General features: G+C 40.6%; 1 protein-coding gene across 2 annotated transcripts in view; it reads right to left on the bottom strand.

Moving 5' to 3' along the window:
* acvrl1.S (activin A receptor type 1 S homeolog) overlaps positions 1 to 12,972 on the bottom strand; it is a 41,884-nt gene that overhangs the window by 24,919 nt on the left and 3,993 nt on the right. Inside the window, exons 2-4 of one of the 2 annotated variants that reach the window (XM_041584361.1) lie at positions 5,159 to 5,278; positions 3,847 to 3,882; positions 574 to 801 (exon numbers count right to left, since the gene is read on the bottom strand). In XM_041584361.1, the coding sequence (XP_041440295.1) occupies positions 574 to 801; positions 3,847 to 3,882; positions 5,159 to 5,216 (322 nt within the window). In that variant the 5' untranslated portion in view covers positions 5,217 to 5,278. Of the gene's footprint in view, positions 1 to 573; positions 802 to 3,846; positions 3,883 to 5,158; positions 5,434 to 12,972 lie in introns of those variants that run through there. The other variant, XM_041584362.1, reaches the window with a different exon arrangement.

Raw genomic sequence — 12,972 nt, 5'->3', positions numbered from 1 at the left:
TAACTATCCCATTAAGGCCAAACATAAACACTAGAGCAGAATCATAGATGCCCACATGAAATATTGACTTGATAATGACATATAAAAAAGAAAGAATTCCATATAGTGTAATAAATTGATTTATAATGCAAAATATCGTTATGGAGAAGGGAGAGGTTGAAGGCAGCTGCAATCAGTTTCGCAGATTCACATCTGTTTTGGAGGGCCATGTTGAGCACTAATTATTATATTTTTTGCAAGAATGTCATGGACATTTGTGCCCTCTAGTTGTACCAGAGGCATCAGGGAAGTCCCCATGAGAGGAAATAGTGGATAAAATACTTTGCAAGCCCTCACGCTGTTAACTCATAAGAAGATCTATTGACTGATGGAAGGACACAAAATGTAACCTGACATTGTACTATAGAGGTACCACATTACCTTTACTATAATCATGGATGTGTTTACAATACAGCAAATGAATCATAAAATGAATAGCATTCATTAATAACTAATTTAACAGCTATCATGGAACCTTCAACATTTTTTCATCTTTATTTCATAACCTTTCTCTGTTATTTCAGGATACCTTACCATTCAGAGATTTGTCTTTGTTGCAAAAGTCCGACTCACAGCAAAATTCAATTAGATTTTTCATTTTGGAATTGCAACGCTCCTTTATGCTGTTATTGTAACATCCCTTTACCGTGAAAATGACTTCAGATTCAGTCAAATAACTTTCAGCCACATAGCATACCCTTCCAACACAAGTTTCCCCAGAGCAGCTGGGATCATTGCAAACACAAGTCCAATATTTGCTCCCTGCAAAAAAATGAAATTGGTTGGCAGCCTTAAGCAAAAACTTCAAGTATATAATATGATTTATCTGAATTTTGGCACACACATCTGAAAATCAGTACTGTATATAGGTCAGTATTGCATGCTGTGTTTTCTTTGTATAGTGTTGTTTCGTCAAGGACTCTTCTGAAATGTCACATTGTCTAACTAAATGATAATGGTGAAGTTGTGAATACAAAATAAATAAATAATGGTTAGGACACAATACTAGCGAAAAGTTCCATCAAGAAAAAAGTGCTTCTGATGGGTTCTGACTGGGATATGGTTCCAACACAGCTGTCTGTGCACTGTGCTGAGCCTGTGATACTGCCCAGTCAGTAACAATAAAATTGGTGTGTTTGCTTGAGAAACACAGTTATAGTTTATATACACAAGCTACTGTGTAGCCATGGGTGCAGCCATTCAAGCACAGGATACACAGAAGATAACAGATACAGTAAGTCCTGAATAATCCTAGTGTATCTGTTATCTGCTGTGTATCCTGTGCCTTTTCTCCTTTTTTCAGCTTTGAATGGCTGTCCCCATAGCTACACAGCAGCCTATTTATATAAACTGTAGTTGTGTTTCTCAAGCAAACACACTAATTTTACCAGTGCAATATATTATATTTCCATTACTTTAAAGGAGAAGGAAAGGCTAAAATTAAGTAAGCTTTATCAGAAAGGTCTATATAAATACACCAGTAAACCCTCAAAGTAATGCTGCTCTAAGTCCTCTATCAAAAGAAAGACGGCATTTCTTTCCTTTTATTGTGTACAGATGGGCTTCTGTATCAGACTTCCTGTTTTCAGCATAAATCTCCAGGGCAGGGCTTGAGCATGCTCAGTTTGCTCCTCTCTCCCTCCCTCCTCCCATCCCTGCTGTAACCTGAGCTCAGAGCTGTAAGTGAGCAGGGAGAGACTCAGGCAGGAAGTGATGTCACACCAAGCTTATATGGCCGCTTCTATCCTAAACAAACAGAGACAGTATCTAGAGCGGTTTACTCAGGTATGGTAAAGCATTTTGCAGTAAAAATAAATATAGTGTTCTAGCTTGCACTATTGTGGCTAATCTGTTGGCAATAAACTGTCTTGGAGCTTTCCTTCTCCTTTAAAACACTTTGATTTTTTGGTGTTATTGTTCCTGAGAGGAAAGGCACCCAACCCAGGAGGCTTCTGACAGGAGAATCCTTTTATATCTAAGGATCATTGCAGGAGATGAGTAATGGGTCATATATAAACGCAAGTGCAGTGTGCATAGTGCAACCTCAGATGTAATTTGCCATTTTTTTGAGAATGCAGTTATTTCCCATAATTCTAGCATAATTGCAACCGCAACGGGGCATTACATCCAACTCAATTGTGACTGTGAATTGGACACAATTGTGTTGGAAAATGTCAACAGGAGACGATACAGATGCACTAGCACAACTGCGCTGAAGTTGTAAGACACGCCTGGAGATTTTGCCGATCCCTTACCTCCCCGCATGTCTCAGCTGGCAATCAGCTGGCGAGGAATACGGATTTTTGGCGCCAAGAGACTCTTTAAAGGCCCAGTCTCCATTTTGGAAGTTGCCCAAGCTGCTTTCAGTTTTACTGATCCTGCCTAAGTGTTGTTTGTTATTGAATTCCTGGTTTTTGACTTTTTGCCCGACTCTTGACTATGATTTCTGCCACCTGCCTTGAACCTTTTGCCCAACTTCGACTACGTCTTCTCTTCAACCCTGCCGGTACCTCGGCGTCCGCAAGGGTGTCCGCAAGGAACAGTCATCGAACAAGGTTCCTGACAAAGTGGTCGTTACAGAAGTGCAGTGTCTTTCCTTTGATGCACATAACATTCTGGGGCACATTTACTTAGCTCAAATGAAGGATTAGAAGGAAAAAAACTTTGAATCTCTAAGTTTTTTTTTGGCTACTTCGACCATCGAATTGGCTACTTCAACCTTCGACTACGACTTCGAATCGAACAATTCGAACTAAAAATTGTTTGACTATTCGACCATTCGATAGTTGAAGTACTGTCTCTTTTAAAAAAACTTCGACCACCTACTTCGCCACCTAAAACCTACCGATCACCAATGTTAGCCGATGGGGAAGGTCCCCATAGGCTTTCCTAGCAATTTGTGATCGAATCGATTTTTCCTTTGATCTAATGAATTGCGGTAAATCCTTCAACTTCGATATTCGAAGTCGAAGGATTTAACTTCGATGGTCGAATATCGAGGGTTCATTAACCCTCGATATTCGACCCATAGTAAATGTGCCCCTCTGTGTCAGTTAGAACAATTACTGCATCCATTTCTGCAACTGTGGTTGTAAATGGCACCTATCATTTTTAAAAATAAGAGGCACTTTTCACACATATATATATATAAATTGAAGCTCCCTTTTAATGCTTCAGTTTGCATTACTTTGCAATGCATAGTAATATTTTTATTTTTCTGTAAATGTTTACTTTTTATATGGCCATGGGGTTATATTTTAGTCCCATCCCCTATTCTAAGAAGGTCCTTGGTGACTGTTATACTGTTCCTAGATGCAGACTTCCTTAGGACCTGAAAAATGCCTTGCTCAGATTCACTGCTATAGATGGGTTTCATTAAAGTGGATGTAAAGGCAAAAATAAAATTCCATTTTTACTTTCTTTAGTGAAAAAGAAACCTATCCCCAATAAACTTCAATTTATAAAAGTGGTATTGACTTTTTAATTAAAGTATATTGGAGATACATTTATTTTTCATTAAAAAAGTAAAAAAAAGGATCTTGTTTTTTTGCCTTTAAGGTTTAACTAAAACATAACAACTATCAAAAGGAAAAGTAAACTAATCCTGCAGGCCTATAATTTTGCTGGATTATACTTATATTTTAAATGGTAAATAAAGCCCAATGTAAAAGTACCTTTGTTTTATTAGCACTAAAGTACAGAGCTGCTGTGTTATACTTTGTCCTAGAGGAGAACAACAAGGTCCACATAAAAATTGGGGGCTGCTGAGGAAGTAGACTACAATGGGAAGAGAAATTTAGAACAAACCTTCTGCAGAATCCTGTTGATCATTGTCTCCAGGGCCTACAAAGAAAGGCAATATAGCTTAGCAAGTAAAATGCAATCAAATATCAGTCTTACTTCATAAAGTTATGCTTACACTATGTTTTAAATCTTTTTAGGAAATAATGAACCCTACATGGTAAAATACATACATAATGGGCATCAAGAAGTGCATGACCATATACGGGCAGACATATTAATATAGTGATCATGGGATGATTTCTAATAGCCTTATTTTTTTTATAGGGCTAAAAAAAATTTTTTTAATATTGGAAAAAGATTCAAGAACACAAGAGACACCATCATTAATAAAGATACATACTACAGGTTTTTTATTAATTGTGTATGAAAGTCCCGTTTAGTATCATACAACTGCCAGGAAGTAAGAGGCGGGTAGGATGCAGTAGTATTACTTCCAAGGCAGAGGCAGACCAAGTGGTCTAGTCAACCTGGGTGGAAAACCTCACCCACCCCCATATTTGTGTGCATGATGAACGTGCCTGCGCATTGATGTCGGGGGAAGAGCACGTGGTGAGAAGCAGGGATGAGCGACAGCAGGGGCAATAGAGCCTGAACTAGGGGAAGGCAGAAGACTTTTCAAGAGGTATCTGTCCTCTGGTCCAAGGCAATACTACTTGGTTTAAAACCCTGCCTGACCCATGTCCTCTCCCCCTCCCCTTCCCACATAACCTCTGCACCTCTCCCACCCGACTTGCGTAGCCTTGCCAGCGGATCACCCGGCACCATCTTCCGCCTGTTATTATTCTTTTGGGGCTCAAGCTGTCACGAAGCCTGCAGGAGCATGCGCATTTGGGCCAAGTCAGATATTGGCTTCAACTGCGCACACTCTTGTCGGTGGTGGGTCCCGAAAGAATACGAAGCGGTGGAAGATGGTGCCTGGGAGCTCTGCTGTGCTGCTCTGCATTTTGGAGTCAGTTTTTTTTAAGGGGTTGTTGTTTGACTAATGCACAGTGCAGGGAGGGAGAGGGGGGCTATGGCAGGCAGTTTAGAGGGATTTTGGTACAGGGAGTTTAGTTCTCCTTTAAAGAGACTGAGAGAGTGTTCTTTCCTTTATTGTGTTTTTAAAACATCTGCACTTTTCTTTGGAAACACAATAGTTTGCTTTTATTTTATCTATATTGTTGTATGTGAATTGAAAATAATTATAAATGAGAGAGACCAGGAGAAACAGGAGACCTACAATAATGTATCAAAATCACTATTGTACTTTCCTTGCATGTAAACTTGGAGTCATTCTGCTCTGCAGACTTGAACTTGTAAAATGATTTTCACTTACCAGTGGCTGAGGTCACAATTACAAGAGAAATTATCCAGATTTGTTTTTGTATCATCATCTCTGAAAAAAGTATTAATTCTTTTGGCAGCAGTTTTTTTCATGAAGAAATCTGTTTTTTTCCTGTGCAGAAAAGAGATGTGATTGATTACACATTTGTGGGAAAAAAACACATCTTGATGAGTATAGTATTATTAACTCTATTAAACAAATCTGAATTTATCTGAACTTCCTTATTAAGGGTAAGGACACACTGGACGATTTGTCGCAACGTTTTAAAAAAGTAAATCGCGGCGACAAGACGATCGTCTTTTTTGAACAGAAGATTCACAGCGACTATTGGCACAGAACGATTTGTATCCCATTACTCTGTGCAGTACGTTTTCCACCCAAACCGGAAACGGTTTGTGCTTCCTGCTGTAACCTGGCGTCTTTACGTTCTTGCGTCATTGCGTTCGCTTTGTAATTTGAATACAATTGCTGCTACTTATCTGTATGTGTGTGTGCGTGTCTAGGAGATTTCAGTGCTTTTCTAAGTACATGCTATTTCTGATAAATCGCTCGGAAAATGGTCTCAGTGCGTTTTGGAGCTACAGGCGATTCACAAACGCGCTGTGGGCACAGGAGCTGGCGTCTTTCATTTGGTTTTGTTCAGAGACAAAACGAGCGATATGTCGCCGCGATTTGCTTTTTAAAAACGTTGGCGACAAATCGGGTTAACATTGGTGGCAAGGGGGTGTTAACATTGGTGGCCAGGGGGGGTTAATATTGGAGGCCAGGGGGGGTTAACATTGGTGGCCAGTGGGACTTACCTGTCAAGTTCGCTGGGGCCCTTTCAAGCAGTTTCTCCTTAGTGACGTCTTCTTCCTCAGCGGTGGCTTCTTCTTCTCCTTTGGCAGCGGTGGATCCTCTCTTTAGACGTCGCAGTGGATCTTCTCTTCAGACAGCGGTGGATCCTCTCTTCAGACGGCGTCGGTGGATCTTCTCTTCAGACAGCGGTGGATCCTCTCTTCAGGCGGCGGCGGTGGATCCTCTCTTCAGGCGGCGGCGGTGGATCCTCTCTTCAGGCGGCGGCAGTGGATCCTCTCTTCAGGCGCAGTGGATCCTCTCTTCAGGCAGCGGTGGATCCTCTTCAGCCGGCGGTGGATCCTCTTCAGCCGGCGGTGGATCCTCTTCAGCCGGCGGTGGATCCTCTTCAGGCGGCGGTGGATCCTCTTCAGGCTGCGGTGGATCCTCTTCAGGTGGCAGATCCTCTCTTCGAACAGGTAAGTCCAGCAGCTAACTCTTCTTTCTCCTAGGCGACAGGTCACAGGCAGGGTTGCGCCCGTGCGTACTGACGTCATAAGTACGCACGGGCCGCGCCAGAGACGGTCCGTGGGGCACATGCGCAGTAGCGCAATTCCACGGACACAGGGACTGGACGCAGAGACACTTGAAGATTATTATATAGGATATATATATATATATATATGTGCATATATATATATATATATATATATATATATATATATATATATATATATATATACACATACAAATTCCTTAGGTTTAAGCACTCCCATGCGGATATCCATCAGACCCAGGTGCTATTCCTTGCCAATTGTACAGAATTGTTTGAATATAGTAATGCACACTGGGATTTTAGTAAAAAATCTTCTTTATTTATTCCAACATTAAAAGAAACAGGTCAACGTTTCGTCCCCTGCTTGGACCTTGATAAAGTCCTTAAATAGAGCCTTATTTGAGACTAGCAAATGTATGGTCTCCCCAAACAGCATAATTCAGGTTTGTCTCGACCCTTTTTAGATGCCTCCACAAAGCCAGTGGCAATCGCTTCTCCTTTGTCGCATATACCATAAGGAACCAATGCATGAGAGTTTCTAGGTCTTTAAATCCAGCTGGAAAGTCTTCTGTCTAGCTCCTGCCATAATGAAGGGTGAAAGGACAATTCAGCCCTTCAACCACAAGTGGAGGGGGTTGTTATATGGGTTTTAAGGTAAGATAAGGGTTTGAGAGGGAATGGTATAACCCTAGGTCCCTGATTGGTCTGGAGGGAGTAAGGAGAGTGTGGCGGGAAAATAATCTATAAATAGGGGTGCATAAACCGGCTGAGGAATTGTTGTGACCTCAGCACTGGCTGGAGAGAGATTCCCCATCCATATTAAAATATATATATATATGTTTAAAAAAATATATATATATATTATTGTCGCAGCTGGAGGAAAGTGGAGAGAACATTTAAGCAGTTATCTCATGGCTAGGGAATAAATGGCTGGGATATTTATAGAACTATATAGGCAGCCTGCTGGGTAAAGAGCAGGGGCTGGCTAAGGGGTTATGAGTGAAATTTATATGGCTATGTGGTTAATTCTGGTTATTGGATTTAATAAAGCTGAGGCCTGTCTCCAACTTAATTATTGTGTATTGTATTTATTATGGTTCAAAATGTTACAACCTGCCTTTACCATGGACACTTTCACAATTAATATCAAGTCTTCCTATTCTTTAATTATAATATGCCAAGTGTAAACTAAGCTAAAAGCATAGGCTAAGGCCCCACTGTTTTATTTCCACATCAACTGACAAGTTCTGCATTTAGAACACAGTTGGTTGAAATGTCAGTCTATGATCTAAATATTAGGTCAGTGGCCGGAGGAGCATATTTTCAACCACCTGTAAAATGGGATAAGGTTGATTTCACTCAAGTAAATAACAGGCCACACAGCTACAGGTATGTTGAAAATCGCAAGGAAGAATACACCCATACATCAAAAGCTTAGGCATGTAGAAAGGAACTGCTGCTAAATTAAAGAATGGCTAAAACTAGATATATTTGTATGTATTTAGTTTGACATTTTAATTATTCGTATAATTTTCTTCTCGTGATAAATATTACTGAAAAAATCAGTTACAGTTAAAGGGATACTGTCATGAGAAAAAAAATTTTTTTCAAAATGAATTTGTTCAAAATGACCAGGGGCAGCTGGGAATTTGACAAAATGTCTAGCCCCATGTCAGAATTCAAAATTGAATATAAAAAAAATCTGTTTGCTCTTTTGAGAAATGGATTTCAGTGCAGAATTCTGCTGGAGTAGCACTATTAACTGATGTGTTTTGAAAAAGAACATGTTTTCCGATGACAGGATCCCTTTAAATGTTCTCCACATTGGTAGTTAATGAATGTATAGCCATTTCCAGACAAACATACAGACGTAGACATGATCCTCACTCATGAGGAACGCCATGGGAAATGTATAAAAGCATTCCTTGGCAATGGACAATATAGATAAGGGATATTATACAAATGGGAGTGATTGTTGCTCAGTGATTCATTCTGCTGTTTTGCTGTGTGAAACACAGAGGCTAAGAGCACAGTACTGTACAGGTACGGGACCTGTTATCCAGAATGCTCGAGTTTTCTAAAGGATCTTTCTGTAATTTGTATAACCATATCTTAAGTTTGCTATAAAAAAAATGTACATAAATAAACTCAACAAGATAGTAAGGTACTGTTTTACTATTACAGAAAAAAAGGAAATAATTAAAAAAAAAATTAACTATTTGTTTAACTATTTGGAATCCAAAACTTGTATATATTTTAACACTTTATTTGATCATATTATTAGTGTCCAATGTCAAAATGATCAGATGAAGGAGAAGAAACATATATAATGCCTTGATGTCACTTGTTTTCACATACTGTAATAAGGACCCGCCCACGTAAAATACTAATTTATACTAACTAATTAACATTGATAGTTGTTAATATATTGCTGCACTATAATATACTATATATTAATATATAGAAAGACCTGATAAATAAAGTCCTACCAAAATAAAAACTTACATTCACAACCAGGGTCTGACTGTGTTTCTGTCCATAATCCTTTTTTCTTATAGATAAGAATAATTATTTTACTGATAAACGCACGCTGTTTAACAAATATACAATTGATTTTTTTTTACCATTTTCTTTCTGGTGCAACATAATGGAGTAAGCAAGAGGCTGGCGAATGCAGATCTGCTGATCCAAAGACTGCACTTATATGCGGGCCAAGAATGTGCCAATCCACAGGCGTCAGCTGTTACAAACAGAATCCCAAACCCAGGACTAACCCTAAGGTCCCGGACCAGTCATGGCTCACCCGTATCCATATAATAACAACCACCTTTGGCTTAGGGAGAGGCCCTCCACTACTCGGGTGCTACCAGGTCTTAACGTGAGGATCAGGGAAAGAGTTATGGGCAGACAAGCGAACCAAACATTTTAAGTAGAACAGAGAACAGGATTGTGGTCAATGGACAGGCTGGGTCAATATCATTCAGGACTGGTAGTACAGATTCAGAAGACAAAAGAGTAGTTGAGGCCACAGGCCGAGTCAAACACACCAAAGTCAAAGTACAAAGCAGGATACAAGAGAGAAGTCGATACACAGGCAAGGGCAGGGTCGGAATGGGGGGCCCGAGGCCCACCAGGGCTGCTGTCTCCGGGCCACCCCAGAGGCCCATTGCCGCTTGCCCTGCCCTGGTGTGCCGCGATTACGAATTCACACTGTTTTATTGCGCATGCACACTGGGGTTTTTGACGCAATTGTGCACGTACAGGTCTTTTGCAGGAAGTGGGTCTGGGCTAGCGGGGGCTACAAGAGCTGAGGCCCACCAGGTTTTTTCCCGTTTCCCACTGGCCCAGTCAGACCCTGGGCAAGGGTCTGGACAGGCAGTGGACTAGGCAAGGTCAGGGACAGGCAGGGTCAGTAACAGATCAAGAACAGCAGAAATAGCACACAGAAACGAAGAAATAGACCTTTACGTTGGGCAGTGAGTAACTGCCCAAGGCCCCTTTAAATATTCAAACTACACTCCAAATCACAATGACATCACGTGCTGCAGCACATAAACCCGGAAACGAGTGTCCATGCACGCAATAGAAGGAAAAGTGCACACTGGAGAGCTGAAGATTAGAGCTGTTGGCGTCCCCGACGCCCCACTAGACCACCAGGGCTCCTCACATAAATTCAATTATGTGTCTGCATCCAGATCCACCATGTGGCATTCTTGGGCATTTTAATGCCAAAATATGCTCCGTGTGCAGACACAGAAGGTAGGAGATAGGAGCAGAGGGGCTGTTTCTTGGCCTGCACTTATAAGTAGGCTGAGTGTGGCATTAGCCTTTTGGTTTCCCTGTTTGCCCTTTTTAGCTCAAGAAATAAACACCATACAGTTTTTGTGGTTAAAACAATAGGCAAAAAGGATGCTTGGCACAAGCCCTATTGGTTGCACTCATGTTGAACAAGGATATATACTGGTCCTTTAACTTCTCTTTAAGAGGACAAAAAACACCACTAAATAAAAGTATAATATAGTATAATAATTTATTATAAAATACTACATATCACTGTTGGTTTTTGGCAATTTAAGTTATGGGTTAAGGAGAAGAAAGTACCAAGCAAAAGTAATAAAAAAAGCATTGAAAGGTTGATGCAGACACAAGACAAAATAGTTTGAAATGTAGTGTAAACAGCTGGAGGCCAAGCTTTCCAGGTCGATTGCCTCATTTGCTTTGTCTACTGGGACCTCTTATCATCCCTATCTATAAACAAATCTAAATGTTCCAGTCTACAGAAATGTCTCGAGGAAACTAAAGTATGCATTATTTCTGGGGGGGAAAAAAATATTAGAAGTATGCTTGTCAGAATGCCACTCCCTGTCCGCAGCACAATTGCTGGAATTAGAGAATGGCAAGCCCTTCAACTTCTTCAACTCATAATTTCATTGGTGTTTAAAAATGTAAAACAGAAATCTGCATGTCCCGAGCTTCCTGGCATTGAATTGAGGCACCCGGCTGTCTCTGTGGAAGCCAGCTCAGGAATCAAGATTGTTTAGATGTTGGCAGTGATGAAGGGTTGCAGTCACGCACTCTGAACTGCTTTCATTTGTACAGGACAGGAAAGCTTAATTCCCCCCCCTAGCCTGAGTATGCTGAAAAGGACGTTAAAGGGGAAATGTACAACTTATTATTATTATTTATATTGCTCTGTAAATCTTGACAGTTCTGTAATAGTACACACTTCCCCCTGGAGCTTACAATCTAAGTAAAACAGTAACATTATGTACATTCTGTGTAAATTTAGGTACTGTTTAGGGGCAAAACATAAATATTGCCCAAGGAAAGAAAATATTTCCCAAAGCCTTTTTACATATGAATCTTGCAAAATATTAGGTAAATAAAAGAACATTGCAATAAATGTTCTATCCAGGTCCTTTCTCAGATCCCTTTCTCTGCTCTTTTTGTTGCTAAGCCAATGAATATGATAGCGTACACTCAAAATGTGTGGCCCTCAAGTGGTTGCTATAATATAACCTCCAACAACCCAAACATTAAGATCAGATTTAGGGCCACAAGTCAGACATCTATGATATACAATAAACCCCATACATTAAATTGTATATACTCTCATTTAGATTGAGATTTGTTATTTACACAAACATTTTTTGTACAGAATTTCCAGTAAAAAGGTCACGGTCTTCCATCAATACAAATTATATCTGAACTAGTGATGTGCGGGATCCGCGGGTCGGGCCGAACCTCGCACTCCCCTTTCCGGGTAGCGGGCGGGTGCTGGTTGAGCTCTTCTGACTGCTGTCTTGTCTGCGACCTTCCAAATGCTGGCTTCCGACTTCTTTATAGACGCATGCCTCTCGCCCCTTTTGTGACATCATCCAGGCGGCGGGCCGGCGCGGGTCTATAAAAGGAACTCAGAAGTTTGGCTCGGGCATGTGCAGGTGGTGGGAGGGCGGGCGGGTCGGGAAAAGGCCAGCCGGCACATCACTAATCTGAACCTTAAAACCAGTGTTTAGGAAAGTAAAACCTTTTTTTTTTGCTTAATTAAAGAAAATGTAATACAACGCAATTTTCAGTGGTTTTAAAGGAAAACTAAAATGAATGCTTAAGCAACAGATTTATGTCAAATTAAGTGGATATTAAAGAATCTTCTCAAACTGGTATACAGTATATAAAGGGTAATGGGTCCAGTGAGACCCGAAACATTGCCCTTGTTTGTTCACATATGGGCTAAATAGAGTCTGCATCAATTAACGTGTGCTACTGGATTTCTTTCCTTGGATATCGCAGTTGACCCAAAAAGCAGACAAAGGTCTCCCAGTCTAGCACCTGGAAACACCAGCGTTGTTTGGGTTTTTTTGCACTAAAAATTGAGGAAGTCCTATGCACTCCATTGCACTTTGTCTGGTCTGAGCTGGTGAAGGCAAGTCTGGCAAATGAGGTAACGTTCAGTAAAATCCGCATCTTAGTGAATTTGCGGAGTTACGTCCGTTCACCAGAACGAAAATTCGCCTGGCATTAGAGTGTGAATCTAGCGTCTATCTCCTTTACTAGCGAAGTGACAAATTCCCAAAATGACGTCACGCTGGCTAATTTTTGCTAGCGTTAGTAACTTCGCCTTTTAGGGAGTCTGCCCCTTACAGTAATAACTATCGATCCTTATCTGAAAACGAAATAGAAGAAATGTGTTCAACTGTTCTTTGAATACTGTAGATGTAGAATAGATGTAGAATTGGTCTCTCTGGAAAAAGGTTAGATTTTCATACAAATAGTATGGTGAATAAGCAAGCTCATGTGGTAGTGGCAATTTTAAGGGACAATGTCTGGCATCGTTCAACAATGAAAGTCTATTTCCAGATAAAATTGTGTCACATTCCAGCTCCATTGTGCCCAAAAATTAAGATCATTTTGCACATGCCAACTTTTAGACTCTCCGATTGGTGCATGTGTGGGCAGACTGGTGATTCTTACACAT

This window comes from Xenopus laevis, chromosome 2S, assembly GCF_017654675.1.
Source record: "Xenopus laevis strain J_2021 chromosome 2S, Xenopus_laevis_v10.1, whole genome shotgun sequence".
In the NCBI taxonomy this organism is placed as follows: Eukaryota; Metazoa; Chordata; class Amphibia; order Anura; family Pipidae; genus Xenopus; species Xenopus laevis.
Note: the sequence above shows the minus strand (reverse complement) of the source record. Positions and strands in the feature narration are given on the sequence as shown.